Source organism: Protopterus annectens, chromosome 2.part1 (assembly GCF_019279795.1).
Source record: "Protopterus annectens isolate FY-2018-M chromosome 2.part1, PAN1.0, whole genome shotgun sequence".
Classification (NCBI taxonomy): domain Eukaryota; kingdom Metazoa; phylum Chordata; order Ceratodontiformes; family Protopteridae; genus Protopterus; species Protopterus annectens.
The window spans coordinates 1,252,113,019-1,252,136,930 of NC_056729.1; the positions used below are offsets into that span (position 1 = coordinate 1,252,113,019).

Below are 23,912 nucleotides of genomic sequence, written 5' to 3' on the forward strand. Positions count from 1 at the left end.
CAGGTTGAAGACAAATGAAGCACAACTACTCAGATAGAATGTTATAGTGAGTACATAACTTCTTTTTTTTTATTTAAGAGGTGGGTATGGGATGGAAAGTGAAAGTATTGTTGGAGCTATTTTGTGGTTAGTGGTGTGGTCATAGGATTGATCTTTTGTGGGGGGTATTAAGGAATAATTGTTGGTGTGTAGGTTTTGTTGTGAGTTAGCTGACTTTGTAGAGGTGAATAGGTCTTCTATGGACTTTATGAAATGTTTGTTAAATTCTTCAGCAGTTTGTGCTGAGGGTGAATGTTTTTTGTTTGAGCCTGGGTTCAGATGGGTAGTTATAGAGTGCCAACATTTTTGGGGGTTGTATTTGTGTTGAAGCATAAAATTGTAACATAAAATTTCTGATTTCCAAACCTTCCATTTTTCTGTCAAATTTCAAAGAAACATAAGAACGTTTGGAGGGTGCAGTTTAGCCATATCTCCCCTGACATTAGCACTTAGTTTCAATCACAGATAACTTTTGCCAGCAAATGCATTTCTTCTGTCCTATAAATGTCACACTGTGACACGTCAGGAGGCTTAATAAGTACTGTACAGAGACAGTAGAAGTATAAATTCTATAATGTTTACATTTAGAGTGAGTTTTGTAATAATAGTGTGTCCCAAATGACCTGAAACATCGTTGTAGTTCATTAGCCTTAAAACTGTACAACCAGTTTTGGTCAGTATACTATTCCCCATATTAGATCTGTCCTTGATTACAGTACTCCTTTTAGAATGTTCCTCACAAAGCACCTTGACAGCTTGAAAGACCCTAAAGGTTTCTAGTCAATATTTCTGGACTGTGGACTCTCAGCTACTCTGAACAGCTAAAAATCCTATCCCTTTATATATTTCTTATAGATTTTTCAGAGGTGATCTCTGTTCACCCTTTTGAACTGTCTGTACCCTTTTTGAGCTCCTCCACCTTTGCAGAACCAACGCTCTAGCCAAAGACCTCAGCCTCTACCACAAAATCAACAACACCTATTAGCATGAAAGATTTGCACCCCAGTGCATTTCCTGTTATGGAATAAATTCCTTTCTGCATGTCAGGCAAAGTAACACCCTGTCTACTTTTAAAACTAGACTAGACAGTGGGGTGGGAGACTGTAAATTTATGCCTTGAATATATTCTGAATACCAAGGATGTTGTGGCTAAGCTTCTTGATGGCTCTTTGGCTGCAAGTTTAGCTTGAACCTGTGAACCCTGCCAGGAGCAACACTTTTTCTTGGTACTAAAACCCTGATTAAGTTATGTATGTATTTATTTTTAATTAAAAAGAAATGTATTCATTATTGTAGCCAAAGCTGTCACTAACCTTATCCATCCCTGAAATGACCTCCATGTCCACAGACGTAGGGTTCTGAGAGGGCAGAGTCCCTCACTCACTTCAATAAGGCAAACTTTTATATAGTCCGGTTGCATGAGGACAAGTGTGAAGCAAGCACCTATTGGATATTGTCTGACAGTGATATAGCGAAGAGTACATCTTTCACTGATGACATTGAAAATGATAGGCCTTCTCCAAGTTTGGAACTGGCATCAGACAGTGTTCCCTATGAATGTGAGTGTAGTGGCCCTTCTGGATTTAGACAGGTCTGTGAAAACCCTAGAGGATACTAGCACACTACTGCTCAACCTGCTCCTTGAGCACAACCGCAGGCACAGAGAGAGACTTACCTCCGCCCTGGAGACCATTGAGGTCACGTGAAAACAGTCCCCCTCCTTCAACGAGCACTTTCTCATGATTAAGGACAGGCTCACCAACTTTGAGGGCAAAATCAAGGAAAGGAGGCTCAAAAAACTGAGAAGGGACATGGCCCTCTCCAACAAGGAATGCTCTCTTACATTAGACTGAGTCGGTCCATCGGAAAGCCAGAGCTCCATAGGGGTCACGCTAAGTACCAACACCCCACCGTTAGGCCCTGGCCCTTCTCAGGGCCCACCGGCCAACCCAGGTCCTTCTCAGGACGTACACCAATGGGATTTTCAGAGGGCCCCTGAGACTCTGGACCCCTGCTCCACAGGGACCAGACCACTTCCCCAGGAATGCCGGTGACTCCACAGATACAAGCTTCGGGCCTTATCAAGACAGCCAGGCCCTCCCTCGGGATGAGCATCAAGACAACCCACAGGGACCCAGAGACCCCACCTCAAGGGACCCATTCAAAAGAGGTCTGCGCCATACCACCCCTACATTCCCCACAGTATCAACCGGGGAGGAGGAACCACAACTGGCAAGGCAAGAGGGACTTGAAATTTCTCGGGCAACCACCCACCCCGAAAGAACAGAGAAGACACAGAAGCCAGGTCTCAAAACCTCCATGGTATGGAACCACTCCAGACCACCGCTCTCCCAATTAGAGCTACAGGTTCTGCAAAAAGGTCTCACTTTCGTCCCTCAGGGTCGGTCCAGTCTCCCAAAAACGATAATAGACCTACGACTCTTCATGAGGAAACTTCAGCTAAAGCTATATTTCTACCAACATGGTAAAAAAGACCAGCCTCAGGACCACCAGACTGTTCCAACTATTAAATTAAAAAAAACAAGCAACTTCTGCCCCCCTCCCAATGCGGTCATACAAGCTTTTCAGGACAAGTGTGAACTTGAGAATCAGGTCTCTCAAACGGAGGAAAAGGATTTGTAACACCAAGGAAGAATTTCCAGCCCTCCGACAACTCAGCTCAGACCCTTCGAGAAGGGTCATGAAGGCTGACAAGGGTGGGGGGATACTAGTGACAGACACCACCTCCTACAATGACAAGCTCCACAGTATGCTCAACGACCACTGGTATTATGACAGTGTAGATCATAACCAAGTGCTGACAGCATACGAGGACATCAGAACAGAAATCTCGAGGCTAGAGGATATGGACCTAATTCACGAAGGGCTCACAGAATTCTTCTCCATCCATCACCTGAGAATTCCCCAGTTCTTTGGGATACCAAAGCCCCACAAAAACCTGGCAGATCCTCCATATAGACCTGTAGTAGCCAGCGGAGGTTTCATCCTGGAAACCATAGCTCTCTACCTGGACTTCCACCTAAAACCTCTCGCAGAAAACAACAAGTCCTTTATTTTAGACTCTATGGACTTCCTCAACAAGATGAAGGACATAGCCATAGACAGAGACTGGATCCTGGCCACCATCAATGTGGAGTCCCTTTACATGGTACTCCCACATGACTTCTGCATTGCAGCCATGGCTGAAGCCTACATTAAGGACCACATGGCCATACCAGGGGAAGTGGACCACCTGGGTAGGCTCCTCTCCCTGCTCTTCAAGAACAATTTTTTCCACTTCAATGGGCACTACTATCGCCAGAGCACTGGGATCACTATGGGAGCGGCTATGGCCCCGAGTTTGGCAAACACGGCACTAAGGAAGTGGGAGCAGGAGCACATATACGGTTCCACCTTCTTTAACAACATAGCGTGCTACTACAGGTTTATCGACAACATTTTCCTGGTTTGGAAGGGTAACCAGGTTGAACTGGAGGAATTCCTCATTTATATCAACAACACCACCGCATTCCTGCGTTTTACCAGCAAACAAAGTACAGAGGAGATTGAGTTTCTGGACCTTTACCTGAGGAAGAAACAAGGCTCCACCACATTGACACACAACCTCTATTAAAAACCCACTAGGGTAAACATTTTTCTGCATGCCACCAGTATGCCCCCCTTCAAACAGAAGGTGAGCGTGATTAAATCGCAAGGGATCCGTATAGCACGGGTCTCCTAGGACCTGACGGATTTCTTGACCAACATTCGAAAGCTACAAATGGACTTTTTAGCCCGAGGCTACTCAGAAGGGCTAATCAACAGGATCCTTGACCCCATCATCAGCCAGCGCCAACTTGGTGCCCCTAGGGCTCTAACAGACACCAGGATCCAGACCACCCCAGAAACTCGATTCCAGTTCAACTGCATCCTGGACTTCTCTATGGACTACAAAGACATCATCCAGATCGTAATGGACAATTGGCCCATCATCACAAATAACAGGTCTTTTGGCCACATTTTTCCAGAGAAACCCTCCTTCACAGCTAGAAAAGGGAGAAGCATTAGGGACTTTCTGGAACACCCCTGCCAAGTTAAACTTGACAACCCTGGTACCTTTGCCTACAGTGGGCCTCCATGCCACTACTGTAGATGCACGAGCGGTGCCGCAGGCTTTTACTGCCCCAATGGCAGGAGACACTGCACACCTAATGTCAGAGGCGACTGCAATGTCACAGGAGTGGTTTACAGGGCAGAGTGCACCAGATGCAACGCTTTCTGTTGGGCAAGACGGTCAACTCCCTTAAAACGAGGATAGCAAAACACCTGCACGACTTAAAATACTTGAAGGTGACAAACCAGCTGGCAGTGCATGCTCTCAGGAACCTAGGACACAATACGTTCAAATTTCATGTTCTTGAACACATCCCTAAATCCCCACTAGGCGGGGACCACAACTCGCTGCTTGAGAAGAGGGAACTCGAGTGGCAAATACGTTTGCAGGCAAGGAAAAGACCAGGCCTTAACTATGCGGAATCTTTGACCCTAGTCTTGTATCTCAGAAAGGTACAACACCGTATACCACAACCTCTGTGCCTGGACCTCTAACAGATTTACTGACGAAATGTTCCTTTCGTGCGACAGCCAGTTTTGATCTCACCAGTCTACCTCCAGCCCATGGTCTGATACTTCCCCTGGAAAATTTGGACTCATTTGTTTTTGGTCAATGGTTCATCTATATATATTTTTTTGTCTTTCATGTCTTCTACAATGGTTCAGTATTACTTTTTTTCGTGTCTTTCTAGCTTTTCAGGTTACATATCAGTGACTTTTTAAGATTTTTTTTTAATTAACAGCCCTCATTCAGTTCCATATCTTAATACATTAGTTTCTATTGATATCCATTATTTAAGAATTTTTCACTATTTTGTTTCTCTTTTTAGTTTCTGTATCTTATTTTTTGGATATCTAGCCTGGTTCTTACTTTTTTGTTTTTCTAGCCTGTTTCTTATTTTACATACATGTTATTTTACATACATGTTGTTGCTATTTCTCTAGTAAGCTTGGCTTTGCTTATTATGCTCTTTTAGGTCGTCCACCATCCCGCCGAAGATTTCGAAAAGTGTAGCCTAAAAATGTATTTTACCAGCAAGGGTTGATTTTTTTCCAGCAAGACTATTTTTAGTTAACTACAATTTTTTAGCTAATTTTAGCTAATCTCTGAACTTCGCCATTGTAGGTTTAGAGTGATTCAACTAACCACGTATGAGCTGGCTCAGGGTATCTAACCTATCAGATTGTAAGGTGTGATGTCAAGTTGTCATGCCCAATCACAATAAAGTTTTTTTCACCCACACTTGGTTGGCTCCCACTGACACACCCCCAGGTACTCTTATAAAAGGAAATCCTCTGGATGACTGTTTCCATTAAGGAACTATGCTTCGATGATGATTATACTTCTGGTACTTTTTACTTCAATAAAGTACGACCTTCTAGAATCTGAACTTCGACTACATTGATTTTTTTGCCACCACGGCGAGCAGAGCTCCTTAGCCGAGCCATATTTACGTTCTTTTGCCTGTTTTTTCTGTGTGTTTCATCTTTGATTTCTAGCTGCCACACTATCTGTTCCTCTCACCAGGCGACCTGACCAGCCGGAACTACGACCTGTATACGAAGTCTTTCTAAAGGCTTTACTCAGCCTTCAACCACAAGCGCTCGGGTACGCACAGCCTTTCTCAAGGCTTTACCGGTAGCCCAGCTTCTCACTGACATCCCACCGTACCTTATTAAGGCAGCCTACCTGGTCATCCATTTGTTCTTGGCTTCACTAGGGTATTTTATTCGTGAAGTGTAAGCTATTGAAATCAAATGTGTGTAGGAAGGCATGGTGGATGCAGCTCAAAGTGGTGTGAAAGGGCCCTTCATGATTTAGGGAGGAAACACAAGAAGAGGAATCCTCAGCTGGGTGACTCAAGAAGCAGCTGCCTGTGATCACATTGGTCACGTATGTGTTTCCGACACTCAAACGGGATGGATAAGATCTAGGGTGTGCCTCCTCCTGTTCTCTTCATTTGCTAAAGTGAAAGATGAATGAGAGCTTGAATCCTCACCAGCTGGGCATGAGCTCACCCCACCTGGATAACTGTGGACATAAAAACAAACTTAACTCTTGGAATGCATTACCAAGGCATTCCCTCCACTTCTCAGGCCTTCTAACAAGTGTCTAGGTATATCCTGTGTTAGTGTTTGGAAGCCTCCTGCTAATCGCTAAGTAAGGAAGCTTCCTCTGAGTAGTGAATTAGACAGAGGGCTCTTTACTCTGTTGTCTGTACATAGCCAAGTTAAACTGCTGGCACTTAATGGCACTTTCGCACTTCAAGCTCATCTGTCAACCAACATGTTCATTGTCACTGTGGGCGTCTTCTTATGATTCATCCTTGACAAGGACAGGTAAGTATAACTGTAGACACAAGTGAGAATATCAAGATCATAACTGTGCAAGTGACAGAAATGGACTACCCATCTCTGGGGCTAGGAACTCTCAACTAATGCATAGTATGTCATGGCATGAGCCAGAATAGAATGCATGTGTGCCTGGGTGCTGGAGCACTGAAAAAATACAGACTTGAAATGAAGAGGGGGAAAAATCTAATTACAGCACCCTGAGCGATGGTCCGTGACATTAGAGCTTTAAGTTATGTGATAAAGTCTCCTCTAAAATAAGATCCTTTTGCAACCTTGTGATCTAACTGTGGACCTCCTCAAAGGGCAACACCTCTACTTTGGGCTCTGAGTGCAACAACTTTCCACTGATGAAAAGGTCAAGATACTAATTGTGCAAGTCACAAAAAGAGACTGCCTGTCTGTGGAGCTAGGCACTTTCAATTAGTGCAGAGTATGTTATCATGGCATGAGCCAATGTACAGTGCTGAGAGACTCGCACCACAATCCTATTCCAGAGAAAGGGAATCTCTTCAGGATCTGCGTGGAAGGTATAGGCTCCTGGGAGAGGAGAGACCTTCCTTCTAGAAGAGGGAACAGGCATAGGCCCCCACCCCACAACAGAGACACCTAATAGACCCCTTGCTGAACTGAGAAAAGATGGACACAAGGTCAAAGCAAAAACTAATTGGACCCCTTACTAAGCTGAGAGGAGGTGGACACAGGAAGTCCCCAATTTACGAGAAATTTGAAGAAATTCCTAATATCACACACCTCCCCCTACAAGTGATGGGAGGACTGTTGCAGGGATATCCACCCCGGGCTGTAATCTTTGGCCACACTCCCCAAGCACGTGTGTCTGTATACATAGACTTGATTTATGTGCATCTGCAATATATCCTTATTTTTTGTTCTTGACAGTGGTGGGGAAGCTTTCAGATAATCACCACTGAAGAACTAGAAAGTAAAGTCAGTTAAAGTCATTTGAAGACCATTTATTTAGAAGTACAAACAAGCACACCAAATAGATTGCTTCTTTGTTACCATTCTGATGTGGTATTGCTTCTTCTTAAATTTTCACTGTCGTATGTTTGTGGAACCAAAACAAAGTATGCATGATAACCTAACATTGATATTTCTTTTACTGACTCCAGTAATACTTTTGTGGAGGGTTCTTTACACAGATTTGCTATCCAACATCAAGTCCACCAGACCCCTCATATTGTGAGTCAAAAAGAAAGGAAAACTGTTTTCCAAGCTTCCCTGTGTGTCTCTAGCATGCTGCCTTCCTCCTTTAATGTACAGTGATCTTTCCCAAAATGGTTCAGCAACTAACTATTCATGTCTCCCCCTCCCTCTGATGAGGTTTGAACTGCAAACAAAATAAATTAGTATGCAGCTTGCACACACAAGTTAGTTTCTCAGTGCTCCCAAAGTCAGCATACTTCTGTGTACTGCATATTCTAACACCTGTGATGCTGTGTATTTATTTGCTTGCTTTTATTTATTAACCAGGACAGTGAGCAAGGCATATAGCCCATTTTCATAGAAAGTCAGGGAAAAAAAGCTCCACTGGAACTTGTTCAAAAGTAGTAAACAGAAATTTATTTTACAATGAGCAAATGTTGGAAATTTAGCAAGCTTACATGAAGTACAACATTTAAGATGTTGAAGTCAATATAAAATTACTGTGCAGTGCAGAATGTGACAGCGTATGAATGTTACAATTATTGAGTATTATGTTTGATATTCATTGCTACAGTGTGACTAATTACATAAGCTGTACCTTTTTACATTACTGATGCTGAGTTTTTGTTTTGTGGCTTTCCATCCTTCTAGGAACATGAGAACTAGTAACGACTACTAACAAATAATGATAATAAAATCAGTTTATTTTTCAAATGTATTTGAATCAGCAGCTTGCACATAGTCATGAACAACCCCTGTATCAGTGTACTCTTGATAAGATGGATAGCTGCATGGCTTGCATATAGGACATGGCAAGTGTTATACAGCAACTGGACAGGTGAAATTCTTGGTTACAGTTCGGGTGTCCCAGAGGGCTCTGTCCTAGGCCCATACTTGTTTAGACTGTATCTTTCAGGTCTATCTTTTTCATCTGAGGTGTTCTACAGTCAGTATGCAGATGACTTATCATTTTACCCAAATCCATATGTTACAGGCAGGGCATGTCTGCAAAAAAACTTGACTAAATTGACCATTTGGGCAGAGGAGAATATATGCTGATAAATACATCAAAAACTAAGCAAATGAGATTTGGGAGACATAAATTAAAAGGTGACTATTTAATACAATACACAGTGATTGAAACTGTATAGTTATTTAAGGACCTGGATATATGAGTAGCTCCAGCTTTGAGTTTTTCGAATTATATCAACCAAGTTAATGATAGTTGTAAAACTATAGATTGTATAAAAAGATTTATAAAATCTAGGAAATCAGAAATGATGAAATCATTCTTATTTACATTAGATGCAAACAAATATGGAATAACAATACGGAAAGAGTACAGCTGATGTGTACCTAGGGCATCCATGGATGTGAAAATTTAAGTTATTATGAAAGACTAAAATATCTAAACTTGTGTAGTGTCTCATATAGATATTTAAGACGAGACCTTATTTGGGTATTTATGGCATTTAGAGACAACTACCTCTAGAAATGTTTGTGATTATCAAAAAATAGCGAATCAGACAACCTATGTAGAAGATTATGTAGGAATGAGAGGCGTACTAATTGGTTCCCTGAGAGAACAGCTGATGCATGGAATAGACTTCTAAATTACATTAAAGCAAGCACTAGCTCAGATATTTTTAAAAACAGCCTGGACACTTGTTAAGGGAATATCTGTTTTTGTTATATTGGCAGGATAGAAGGTCATTAATGCCTGTGCTTGAAATGTTTGTATATATGTATTTGTATATATGTATGTACATAACCTCTGTAAGGTTTGTAGCCAGTTCATTGTTCCAAACTATTTATCTTTGAGACTGTTGCCTGTGTAGTGTTTTTTTATGTAGCCCATTTGGTAATAATTTTCTTCTGTGCAGATAATAGGTTTTGCAAACAAGTTAACAAGTACAGTAAAAAGCAAACTCATCAGTGTTTTTCTCCCTCTAGCTCTTTTCAGGATTCCTTGGATACAGGTGGCAACTCCCCTTCCTCTTCTTCCACTCAGACATCTCCTCAGGCTAAAACAGTGAGTGAGAGTGAACTTAGTACCACTGCAGCAGAACTTCTTCAGGACTACATGACAACGGTGAGAGATTGACTTGTCCATCATAAAAAAAATCAGTGTCACAAGAAGTAAATCAGTCTGTGACTTATTTGCTTCCAGATTTGTATGAAGGTGCATTCAGTGTCTCTACAGGCTGATAACTTCTAATAAGCTTAGTTGAGTTGTTAGACTTTTCATGCTTTTCCAAACCATTACATTGCTTGCACAGTCACCCTTTGTAGAAATATTCTGCAGTACTGCACCACTCTGTGTTACTAGTAAGTGTTATGTAAGAATACATTCCTAAGCCTTGAAGACCATGTGATCAGCAAGCCAACCATGCCCCCTCAAGATACATAACTTTTGTTTTCAGAGCATTTCAAAGTAGCTGGCATCTTGAACTTTTTGACAGGAAGGCACAATTTCATTCTGAGATGTAGTTAAGCATCTTCCTGCATTTTAAGTCATGACATAAAGTGAAAGGAAAATGGACCTTTAGCACTCCATTCTACTTCTCTGATCATGTTGAATGGCAAGGATGACAGTTATATGGCATTATCTTAGTCCCATTATTTTCCTTTCAGGTTATTGCACTTTGTAGGTGTCAAAACAGTATATAGGAAGGAGACCTCCAAGATGGCTACACACTGATCAGCAGCTTCATTTCTGTTGTCTCAGTGTGAAAAAAGAAACTGAGAGACCAGGACCAGTAACTCAGCCAGTTTTAGTAAATTCAGTGGCTAGTAAGTACACTGGCTGGATGCCAGCAAAGAAGAATTAGAGACCCTGAAAGAAAATCAGATAGAAAAGTTGAAGGAAAAACATTGACTGGGAAGAATCCTGCAGTTGTTCACCAAAAAGCAGTTCAAGCTTCAACTTTGGTGCAAGGCAATGCATCTAGTGATCTAGAGGGAAAAAATAAATCAAATGTGCTAAACAGCTGATTAAAATAAAACACTGAAGGAGTGTATCAACTCAAATAAAAGGCTGGAAAAATGGAAGAAGCTTTATACAACTATTCAGATGAATTGATAAAACTGCAAAAATCAGAGGTCAAAATGAAGAAAAGGCTGGCTGATATGAGACTGTGCAAGAAGAGCTGTTTAAAAAAAATGGTAGAGGACAGAGTGTGTGGGGAAACCTACAGTTTTTCTGTTGTACCAGAGAAACTGGAAGGAACAGACTGTGTTCATTTTATGAAAGAAGTATGCAACTGGACTGGTATTCCACAGCAGGATTTGTTAATTGAAATGACAGCTTGTGCATATGCCCCAAAGCCAGCCATGAGAAGGCAGCCAAGACCTAAAGAGTTGATCCTGACAAAACTGTGACAGAAAGGCAAAGAGTGTTCATGGAAAATTATTATTCACTGTACTCCAGGCAGAAGAGAAGCAACTTTATCACAGCAATCAGGGAATTTCAAGAGGCAGGTGTGAGAGACTGTCTGCTGTCTCCAGCCATCTTTAGAATATTTTTTGAAGGATCAAAGTAATTTTTAATACAGAACAGGCTAAGGAGGAAATACAAAACTTTGTTTAACGAGAAGTGAGCCAACAAACAGAAGGGAACTCCTGCTTTTCATTCTTCTAATAAAATTCATAGAGAGACTTTGCAAGTGAAACCTCTTCCAGTGTCCCAAAGGAAAATGCTTGAGAGACAGAAGAAAGCACAGGAGTTGATTTGAACAATTGGGTGTACCTTGATGTTGAACCGGAGTCTGGGGTTGGGAGATGGAGATGCAGGAAGACCAGCAACACTAAATTTAGTAAATTTGAAATTATAAAGTGTCATTTACATATGTGAAATATGTATTTACAAGAAAAAGTGGAAAAGAGTGGACTTTTCTTGAGGTATACCCTACATGTCATTAATCTTTGGAAGGACACTAAAAGTAACTTAAGTAAAACAAGTTTTGTTGTTAACTGGATTTGTATAAAATATTTCATGGTATAAATTTCATGTTGTATAGTAAAGCATTTTCAGTTACTGTTGTAAGTGATAAAGACATTAAAGTAAACAAACAGTATTTTTTTCAGATTTAAGAAATGTAGGTGTTGCAGTATAAAAAGAGAAGAAAGGATGGACAAAAGCATTTTAAGTTAATATGCTGTGATCTTTGTTGAGGTGGGGGACAGGGTGCAGAAGTACACAGATTATATGTAGAATTGATATGTTTTCTCTTCTTTTTGCATAAGTGAATGGATTAAAGCCCTTGACTTAATCAAATACATTTTTGTGTGTGTAAGCAAGTAAATAAGAGAACACTAAATGTAATGAAAAGTTTTCCTTTAGCAAATAAATGTTCAGTGTGAGTTGAGAAGTCTGTAAGTGAGGGCAGCTGTACATCTTGTTCTTATGTTTTCATGAAGGCAAGTTATCTACAGCGGTAAGCAAGAAAAGTCAGAGCACTTTTTTAAAGCTAAAAGTTGTTGTTTTCTCAAAGCATATAAGCTTTTTTTATCTGGAAGAGGAATAATGATAAGGAAAGAGCAGACAGCAGCTGGCTTAACTAGGAGCACAGGCTGTAACGTGCATCTTAGCATGGATAACCTTAATTTTAGGTTAAATAATGCCAGTGTGTGTGTAGCTGTCAATTTGGAACAATTTCTTTGATCAGAAGGGTCAAACTTCATTATTTGAAGATAGACATAGTTTTGTATGTTTATTTTAAGTTAATAGTTTATGGGGGTGTTCTGGTGATATGTTTGTTTTTTTTTTGTTGAGTGTTTTATTTTAAATAAAAAGTCTTGTAAAATGTGACATAGGTTCAAATGGAGATGACAAGAAATTGTATAAAAGGATCAACCTGCCAAATATTAGTAGGTGTATGTAATACAAAAGCTGGAAATAGACATTTAAAAACTGTCATATATAATAGATGAGAATAATAACTTTTTAGCATAATGGCCAGACTGTATTATTTTGGAACGCTAATGGCCTCACAGGTGTTGACAAAAAGGTAAGAGTATTAAATACAGAGTACAAATAGCATTGCTGCTGCAGGAGACACATTTGGAAAGAAGTGAGCATGTGAATTTGATAACTGATTTCAGGAGGGAAAAAAATGAGTATTTAGGGAGTATTTGTAGTAATTGCTAAAGGAGCTCCAATAGTGATAAATGATGAAAACAAATAAGATAGTGGTAGGTTTGTGGTAGCAAGGGGCTGCTGCCAAGGCGGGGATTAAGCTGGCATATATTTGTGTCAATTAAACTGCTGTTATGGATCTTTTAAGAAACTTTTTGGAGAAATAATCCACTTTCAGCAGGGAATACAACTTGTAGGTGGAGACTGGAATTTGATTTACAACAGTGAGGATGTATCTGGGGGGTCTAGAAAGAAAATTATAACAAAAGAGGGTAGATTGCTGAAGAAATTTATGAAAATATTTGATATGGAAGATGTGAATTCAGTAGTAAGAACTCAGAGAGAATTTACATATTCTCCAACATACAATAACTAGGCTAGATAAAACAGAAGTCATATTTCACAGGAACATGGCATTTAATTGAAAGTTTCGATACACATCCAATAACTATTTCAGACCCTGCACTAATAACAACTAAGATAAAAATGCAAGGAAATTAAGTAAAAATGAAGATAGAAATTTCTTCATAAGTTATAGTCAGTGAGTGGGATAAAATGAAACTGTACTTTAAAAATAGGTTAGAAATAAAGGGTCTATATCACTTCATCAAAGTTTACTTACCTTAAACATCTATTCATCAAACTGACATAATTGAATGGCACTTCATTGAACGTTCACATCAGCAAATGTTTTTCTCATGGTAAGAAATCACTTGACCAGCGTACTTACCTACACACATGCCACAGTACATCAAACCCACCAAAGTGGAGGGCTACACTCCCTCCCCCCACTTGTATATACCAACTCCGAGATCGCACTACAGTGGGGAAAAGGGGAAAATTTCTGTATGTTGGCCAAGTGACATCCTTCCCTGGGAAAAACATTCACTGGTGTGAACATTCGATGATTAGCCATTTGAGGTAAGCAAACTTTGATGAAGTAATACCCGGAAATAAAAGAAAAAGAGAAATGGTTAAAAAGTATAACAGGGTTTATTTAGAGGAACTGACAAGGGTTAAACTATTGAAGAATTAAGGAAATGTCACAGAATGAGAAGAGGCACAATTGCAGAGTGCTAAAGAGAAAATAAGGGGGATCTGGATAATATGCAGGAGTTTAGAAAGATTGCTGTTAACCAACTTTTTTTTTGATAACTCCATAGCACAAAAACATTTAGCACAGCAACTTGGACAACAGAAAGTAGAAAGGGTTGTTGCTAAACCTAGGGAGCCTATAATAAGAAAAATAACCAGAGATCCTGTAGAAGTATGAGATATTTCAGAAATTTTATGAAAATTGGTATAAAGCAGAGAAATGTGGAAATCAAGAAAGAGCACAAATGGAATTATTTATGGAAGACTTAAGCATGCCCAAATGTAGAGGTAGATGAGGCTCAACAATTAAGAGTTAAGAGGAGATTAGATAAAAACATTGATATACAGTCAATCTGCAGGAAAGTCACCAGGAATAGATTGTATTCCTGTGAAAGTTTGGAACCTATGAGGAAAGAAAATGATAAAGATCTGGAAGATTTTGTGTAACAGTATTTTAAAAGGAAGGGGAGCACCAACATCCTGAAGGAAAGTTGTTATGACTGTAATACCTAACAACAGTAAAGACTCGTCAGACACAGCTTATAAACTGTTTGTCTATAATAATTCAAAGAAAGGCAAATGTGTTTCCAAAATGTATATGGATCTGTGTGGTTTTCTGGAGGGATGCCAAATATTTGACAACACTAATAGAGCGATGATGAACCAGATGGAAGTAGATTGTAATAAAATACTGCTGCTGTTGGCGCTTTATGCGCAGAAAGCTTTCAGCAAAGTAAGCTGGGATTTTATGAGTAGGTCAGTGGAAGCATTTGCAATCCCTGATACAATAATAAGGTTAATTTGGAGGCTATACGAGGGAAAGCAGGCAAAAATTGAAGTGGGAGATTCCTTTCTGACAAGTTGTGTCTGATCAGAGAAACAAAGTAGAGGGGTGTCCTCTATCCTCTTCGTTATTTGATTTATATTTAGAGTAATTGGCAAAGAAAATAAGGAACACAGAAATTCAAGGATATAATTGATGTGGTAATCAAGAAAGATTGGCGTTTTGCAGACTAGAGTATTTTGTACCTGTTAAAACCAGAAAAGTACATATCAGTGATGTGGAATATCTTGAGACAGTTTCTGTACTTTTTGGGATATAAAGAGAATAAAGATAAAACAAAGGTTATAGAGATAAACTGTGTACCCACACATGAATTGGTTCAGCAATACCCATATTTACTGGAACGTGATAAAATTAAGTGTTTAGGAGTATGGATTAAAAAGTGTTCGGTTATTGCCAGTTAAGTATATGTAGGAAGAGACTAATTGCAAGATGATACAAAAACTGGGAAACTAGAAACTCTTGTTTATGGGTAGCAAGATATAAGCAGTGAAAATGTTGTAGTCCTATTAGTTTTATGTACAGGTCAGGCATATATTTATCAATCAGAGGAGAAGTTGTGCACAATAATAGAGTTGAAAGAAATTTTCTAGGAGGGGAAAAGGGCAAGTGTCAAGTGGGATAATCTGATCCTTCCAAAAGAACAAGGTGGCTTAGGATTACTTGATTTGAAGGGATATTTTAGAATTACACAGTTAAGGCTCATATACGTAATACATGCAGAAAGCTACAAGTCAAAGTGGAAAGGGATGATGATGAAATGGGCAAAATTCAAGAAATAAGGAGGGAGTACACTTTTGGATGCAGATCCTTAAGGAAAATAACAGCAACCATACAGAGTATTAAAATCCACACAGTGTTAGTCATAGTGGAGAACTATAAAAAGGGGAAGAATCTAAGTATGGCATGGCTTGACTACAAAAAAACATTTGATAGTATCCCACATTCATGGATAAGAGTGCTTAAAAATGTATAAGATACACCCTACACTGATCAACTACATTTACAGTGACCATGAAACAGTGGCAGACCACTTTGCAATTAAGCCATGATAAAGGACAAATTATTATCCCAGGGATAAAAATTCAGAGAGGGATATTCCAGGGTGACTCTGTCACTGTTGCTATTCTACCTTACTCTTAACCCATTAAGCTGTTTACTTAACAGCTTAGGCCAAGGCTGTAATTTGTCTCCTAAGTGTAAGGACTTCTCATCTTCTCTTTGTCGATGATTTTAAACTGTATCGCTCATCAGATGAGCTGAAAGCACAACTGCAGGTTGTCAAAACCTTTTGAGATTATATAAGAATGCCATTTGGTCTTGATAAATGTGCAAAAGTAACCTTTAAAGTAGGAAAAAAGAAGCACCAGGAAAACATCAGTTTGAGACAAGAATGTGATATAAAAGAAGTTGAGCAAGAGAGAGTATATAAATATTTGGGAATTGAAGGATCAGCAATAAAACATGAACAAGTGTGAATAAAACTTAGTAAGGAGTACTTTAGAAGACTTGAATTAATCCTGAAAACAGCATTGACATCTAGGAACAAAACCCAAGCTATAAACCAATTTGCTGTTCCTGTCCTAACTTACAGTTTTGGAGTGACTGACTAGCCCCAAAATGTGTTGGATAGATTAAATAGGAATACAAAAAGGATGCTTCATGCTTGCCAAATGATTTATAAAAATCAGTGTATACTAAGATTATATATTCCCCGTTCCGAAGGAGGGATGGTCCTCCTTGAAACTGATTACTTGTATAGATCTGCAATCATGGAACTCCACACATATCTGCTGACCTCACAAGATGCAAATGTAGTGAAAGTTTTCAAACATGAGGCGAATAAATCTAAGATGACTTCTCTGCTTAATCTAGCAGAAGCATATCGGCGTCAAGCAGGAATGGAAATCAAACCAGAAGTAGATAAAAAAATCAGGCAGCTACTGAATGTGCCAAAAAAAACAAAAGAAAGAATATAAGGTGAAGGGCCAGATAAGAAGGCAAGAAATGTGGAAATGCGTTAATATAGTTGCAAGTATAGAAAACTTCTGGAAAAACCTCATGTTGATCAGGAACGAATGCAGGAATGGTTAAGGAGAGGTAAATTCAAACCAAGAGATGAACGGTTAATATTGGCGGCCCAAGATTGTGGGCTACATACACGCTTGTTTTCAAAGTCCATTGAACATGTGGGAGAAACTGAGAAATGTAGGTTTTGTAAAACCGAACTGGAAACGGTTGCACACCTTGTTGCTGGTTGTGACATACTAGTGGCAGAAGGACTATGCTGAAAGTCATAATAATGTACAAAGACTATTGCACTTGGAATTGTGCAAACATTATGGTACTGAAGTGGCTGAAAAACACTGGAAACATGAGCCACAAAGCATCATAGAAAATGATGAAGTTTACATCACATGGGAGCACCCATTACCAACAGTTCAAAAGATAGATGCTAGAAAACGGGATATAGTGGTCCATGAAAGGAAGACAGAGGTAGCATCGATCATTGAAATCACCACACCCAGTGACTAAAGTGTTTTGCATACAGAGAGACACAAAGTCGTAAAAATATCAGGATCTGCAGGCAGAAACGAGAGCAATGTGGATGAAAGATACCCAGATAGTTCCGATAGTAGTAGGAGCAACAGGTCTTATAAAAAAGAACCTGCAATCGTATTTAGCTATGTTAGCAATCCATGTAACCCCATACGAATTACAGGAGGCGGCATTACTGGGCACAATGTGGGTGCGGTGAAGAGCACTTTTGGCTGACATCAAATATTGAATCAATACTAATTTCATGATTTTTAATTGTTTTTTGACTTAGGAATGGGGTCCATTCCTGTCATGGTATTAGAAACCCAAAAGATCTGGAGAAATTAAAAAGTATTATATTCATAAAGTAGAAGAAAGTATTCTAACAACTAAGCCAAAACTAGAATGGAGAAAGGAGATTTTGCTGATAGGAATGGCTACAATTAGGGGTACAGTGAAAAAGGAAGAAGGGGCTAGAATTTAATGGAGAAAACTGGCAAAGGAAACAAGGCATTGGAAACAAATAGCTAGAGAGAGAGAAAGGTAATAGAATGGGAAGAGGCCAAGAAAACATTTGGACTGCAGGATACAGACTGCCTTCCATATCAGGGATTGATACCAGAGTATAGACTAAGAAAAGGGATAAGGGAATCCTAAGTGAAAGACTTGCTCTGGTAGAGTTTTTTTAGTTGAATGCAGAAAAGGTGCTGTTAAAAAATGTATAATTAGTAAAGCATATAAAATATTGCATGATAATAGGAATCAATCAGGAGGTTAGAAAAGCTTGGGAAGAGATTGGATAAGCAATTCATGAGGAAACAGTGGAATGATGTATGTATGGCTCTCAAGTATGCAGTGAAGTCTGGAATATTTAACATTTTTGCCTGTCATTGTTTGCATAGGTATCTTTATACCTCAATCAGACTGCAAAGAAATTTTCCTCTGCTAGATAGTAAATGCTGGAGGTGTGATGGGGGGGGGGGAGGTAACTGGGAACATATGCTTTTGGAGTGTAATGAGTTGGCAGACCTCAAAAATTCCCCACAGAGTACTCTGCTGGAAATATTGGTTGAGCAAAGGTTTGTAATGTTGGTAATTTTTTTGAGCTGGGATACAAGATCTGAATTGCCTAGACATAGTAAGGCCTTGCTAAGTTTAATTCTGGTGACTGCCAAAAAAGTAATTACTAGAAAATTGAAATCACAGTCTAAACTAACTGTATTTGAAGTAGTGAATATTGTAACATAAAAAGAATGAAGTGGGATTTTAAGAATAGGGTAGGAGCAAACTACATAGAAAAAAATTTAAATTGTGGGAGCAAGCATGCAAAATATTTTGGGGAAGTTGTGAGGTTTAAGGGAGGGCAGGAATTGATCAGTTTATTTAATGTGGGATTGATGATTGTACAAAAGCATGCATGTGACCTATGACGTTTGTAACTGTGAAGATGTTAACATGATTTGTTTTCTTTTATATAAATGTATATTTGCCTGTGTCTAAGTGATAACTCAACTAAAGTGTTAAACAAGAAAAAATACTGGCACAGATAGGCAAATTATATGCAGAAATTCAAGAGGAGTCTAAAGTCTCAGAACTCAAACACTGTCGGGAAGTGAGGAAGCATATGATAGAACAGAGTTACAGTGTTGGAGATGCATTTTCTAGAGTCAGTCATCAGGCACAATGCTTGGCTTTAGGGTGCAAGCATTACTTGTGGCGATGAATGTGTATCTGGATAAGGATTCCTTGTTTGATAAACCCTCATACAAACCCTCATCTTCAAGAAACAAGAGGAAAAGGGCTGGATTAATCAAATGGTTAAGCAACTTTTTCACCCCTCTTATTCCCTAGTGCAGCCGGAATTACCCTGAAAGACCGACTCTTTCTGAAGAAGGAAAATGTAAGACATCTGGGGAGCAGCAGCCATAGTGGGGAAAGCAAGGAGACAAAACAAGTGGTTCTTTGAGCACTTGTAACTCATCTCACCTAAGAAGCAGACTGTCACTTAATGAGCCTTAGACAAGGATAACTTCAGATAATTGGGTGTTATCATAGCAGAAGGGTCCAGGATAGATTTGTAGACCATCGCACCCCCCATTGTGAGAATACCTTGGATCTACTTTATAAACTTGAACTCCAACTGCTCGAGTTTCACCAACTCACTGCCAGTTAGTCAACTGTCTGTATACTCCCGATCACCAGTGAGTCAAAGAAGTGTTTTTCAGTAGGGAGCAAGCCCCCTGCATCCTTCTCCAATATGAGGTCACTTCTGGACTATAAATATATTGCCTTTGCAGTCACGCAATCTCGAGGAAAGTATGTTTACAGACACAGTTTGTGTATTCAAGTTTCTCACTCTGGAATACCCAGACAAGCATTTAGCTGCAAGTAGAAGAGCCATGAGCATCTAAATGGTTAATAAAAGCCGAATACCTTCACTCGTAGAAGAGCAACTATATATTGTCTTACCCCTTGTTTGGAAGTTGCTGGATAAAGGAATGATGTTAGAAGAGGCAGTAGCATAAGAAGAAAAGTTACTTTTTTTTCCCCTCCCAACTCTTTCTGGTACCCTAAAAGGATGAGCCTTGGAGACCCATTTTGGACCTATTCTAGCTCATGCCCAAATTTAGGATGTTCACCCTGCAAGTGGTATTCCCATTACTCCTCCCGAGGGCCTTGTTGATCATGTTGGTCCTGAAGAATACCTGGTTACATACAGGGACCATTGGAAGTTTCTGATATTTGGAGTTTTGCCCCAGCATTCACAGTTTATTTCTTAGCCTGAGCTCTCCTCTGCACCCAAGTGTCTGGCCCTGGTTAATAGCCTTCTTAAAAATGAGGGGGCTCTATATTTTCTATATCTGGATTGCCATTTTCTTCAGACTTCACACATCAAGAGGTGTTGGACAATGTAAACATCAACACTGTTTTCCTCGAATGGCTGTATTTGTCATTTAACCTTTCAAAGACGAGCTTCTCTCCATACAGCACAAAAGTAGTCCTGATTACTGGGGAGTGCCTGACATAATTCCTGAAGTACATTTCACTTTATCTTGAGACCTTTTCTGCTGCAGCAAATCAGCAAAGACGTCATTATGTTCAGGGTTTTTCCTAAAGGCTCTGGGATGCATGACATCTGTGATACTCATGGTTCCCCTAACTAGGATGCATGTAAGATCCAGTGGATCATAAGTGCATCCTGGAGCCAGTGTTCACAACCCTAGATGTAATGCTCCCTGTGCTACTTTGTATCCTGAAAGAGTTAATCTGATGGGTAGGCAAGATTTACAAAAAGAAAGCAAGATCATTCTCCCATGCCAAGCCCACCTTTTTCTGATTGCCAGTGCCCTTACTTTGGATGGATGCTCATTCAGGGGATTTTTTTGGTTCAGGGTTCTTGGACTCCCTCACATAAGAAATTGTATATTAAGCAATACAAGATGCTAGCGTTTTCTTAGCTCTTGAAGCTTTCAGAGAGCAAAGGAAGCCAGGAATGCTCTAACTCAGCATAAACATCATGGTTGTGTACTTAAAAAAAAAAAAAAAAAAAAAAAAGCATAAGACTATATCCACTGAGCACCCCAGTGATGCAGGTTTATGAATTAGTAGCCAAAGCTAGTCTGGAACTCTGGGCAATGTTATATTTTGTTTTAGTGCAACAGCACTTCAGACAGCTGTAACATGCTTGCAGGGAGCAATGAATGGAAACTGACCAAGGGAAATTTCCAGCATGTAACATCCAAATGGCAGCTCCCAGAACTTGATTCCTGATAAACCATTGACTTCCGGTCATCTGCACTAGGCTTCCCTAGAGCAAGGTTTAGAGAATTGATGCCTTCTCTTTCCAATAGCCGTACTAATTCCTGTATGCTGCTCCCCCATGTTGCATATCCCACTTGTGAAGTAGAAAATCCACAGAGAGCAGATTAGCATAATTCTCTTAATGCTGTTTTGGCCCAGCTAGCAGTGGTGGTCTGCAAATGGCCAAGGAACTACCATACCTTCTGCTGCAGAGGATAATCTTGCTTATTCAGAAGGCTAGAATCTTAGTGCATCCCAGCCTGAAGGGGCTCAGGCTGACAGCTTGGCAGATCTGAATATTATTCTTATCAGATACCTCTCAGAATGTGCCCACTATTTTGGAAGATACCAAAAAATGTAATACAAGAGCGTCCTATCTGGTGAAAAGAGAGAGATTTTCCTTTTCCTGTTTGTGCTTGGATCTTGAGTGTTGCTTAAATACTGACCTTTGAAAAGCCACCTTTTTGCTAGCAATAATGTCTTCGTCTTCTTTTGGCTTTTTCCCAGATAGGGGTCGCCACAGCGGATCAGCTGTCCGCTCATGATTGGCAGTGGAGTTTTACGGTGTCGAGTTGCCAGCCCGGTGCCCAACCTTCCACAGAAGGCACACACATGCACACACTCACACCTAGGGCCAATTTAGAGTTTCCAATCCACCTACAGCATGTCTTTGGGATATGGGAGGAAACCGGAGCACCCGGAGGAAACCCACGTGACCACAGGGAGGACATGCAGACTCCGCACAGAAGGCACCCCAGTCGAGGATCGAACCGGAGAGCCTCTTGCTGTGAGGCGGCAACGCTAACCGCTGCACCACCATGGCCGCCCTGCTAGCAATAATGTCTACAAGAGGAATATTAAAACTGCAATCCACTTATGTGAAAGAGGCTTTTCTGTTTATTGATTTGGTAACCCCAGTAGACACAATTATCCTTTTTCAGGGGTGACCTAGTAGCCCTGTCTTGTTAAGCGACTTGCTCAGACTGATACAATATACAAATTTTTTTCTGGAGCACTTCTCCCCGGGCCTCTGCTGAAAACAGGATCTGTGGAACCTAGTCGGACTTTCCCGGTCAACAAATGTTAAATAAATAAATAAATAAATAAATAAATAAAAAATGAAGGTGGAAGGAATCAAGCTGTCTATTCTGGGCACAGGAAATATTTCATTAACAACTCAGAGCTTTAGTCCTCTGTGCTAACTGCCAGAGACTTCCGTCTCTCACAGTGACAAGGTCAGCCTCAGGGCAATGTGTACCTTCATGCCCAGAGTGATTTAGGAAATGCCCCTTTTAAAGTTCATCTCACTGCCAGTATTCTTTCTGAAGTCCCAGAACAAAGAGTAAAGAGATTTGCATTTTATGGGTGATCACAAAGACAGGACTGAATCTGTATAATGTGCAAACCAGTTGTTAATGGATTTTGCACAGAATAAGGAGGGAAAGCCACTTACAGTGCAAATGCTGTGTTAGTCGCTAACAAACTAGGATCCCTACTGAAATGTTGACTCTCTGAGTCACTAAAGAGCAAAAAAAGATTGAAAATACAGAAGGGCAAATATTGAACATTACTTTTCTCCTTTAAGCTTTTCCTTGCAGGGGAAAGCCTCACCCCCAACTCCCACACCCCCGAGCTTATATAAATATAAATATATATATATATATATATATATATATATATATAATACATGTAAATCCAGATTTTTAGTCATTCGATCTCCACATTTTGGAACTCTGAAGTCTGAATCCTGACATTTTAAATGGCTACTTAGCAAACTGCATAATGTTCTGCTATGAGGAGAAGGGCAGGTTACTATAAGAACACCTAAGGGCACATTCCACTAAAGCAGCCTATACTGTTGCTGTTTTTTTTTGGGTAAGTATCAGCCCAGACCATTTGTGAAGAAGCCACCTAGTCATCATTATTCACTTTTTTGAAACTGTACAAATTACGTATAAAGTCCAGGTCTAGGACAGAGGGACAGAGTCTGTGATGGTGCTCCTACAGGGTATTCTGTGAACTGTGAGAGAGCATTCCTGTGTGTAATGTATTCTGCAATAGCAGTGGTACCTACAAAGACCATAGTACTGTTATGTAAAAAGTCCCTGTAAAACTAAATGTTGGAGTAGCATCAGTGCTGCAGTGCAAACTCCAACCCCCCTCCACTCACACACAGGAGTACCTCCTTACAGTCTCTCACAGTAAAGCCTAGCACGTCAAGGCCTTATGCCACAAGATACCTCTGAATTTATTTTTTGTACAAAGTTTGCTCTTCCATAAACTGGACATGGCCTTCTTGGGGTTTGCTACAAAAAAAAAAAAAAAGAAAGAAGAGGTGGTGCAAGCTCATGCTACCTTTTGTATGTGACCCAGGTGTGCATGGGGAAGAGGAACGCCTGCAATCTTGCACAAGCAGAGTTCTGGGAGTTGGGACAATCAGTTGGAGGTCAGCCTGGGCTGATCTCACATGTAATAAATGTTGTTGTAACAGTGATTCCGCTGTCAAATATCTACTGTAACGATGAGTTCTCACACAACTGTGCACCCCTTTCATTTTCAGAAACCCATATGAGTGGCTCAGTTCAAGACATTGCTGTGTCTCACCCTTCAGGCAAAAAAGTATCAGCATCGTCATTTGTTGAGGTTGACTGCATGGCTTTTTCAATAATGACAATAACTAGATGATAAGGATTTTACATAGAGCGGTGGTATCTTTTATTACTTCCTGTCAAAGCCAATGACAAAGCTTATCAAGCTATACTGACTAACTCGCTTTTCCATATGGGCAAACGGTAAAGGTGAAGGACTTCATTGCTGCTCCTATTC

The 23,912-nt window shown here is 40.0% G+C and overlaps 1 protein-coding gene across 3 annotated transcripts in view; it reads left to right on the forward strand.

Moving 5' to 3' along the window:
* Positions 1-23,912, forward strand: part of CCM2 (CCM2 scaffold protein) — a 984,305-nt gene that overhangs the window by 803,831 nt on the left and 156,562 nt on the right. For all 3 annotated transcript variants that reach the window (XM_044062782.1, XM_044062785.1, XM_044062784.1), the window contains one exon: positions 9,625-9,763. In XM_044062782.1, coding sequence (XP_043918717.1) covers positions 9,625-9,763 — 139 coding nt within the window. The remainder of the gene's footprint in view (positions 1-9,624; positions 9,764-23,912) is intronic.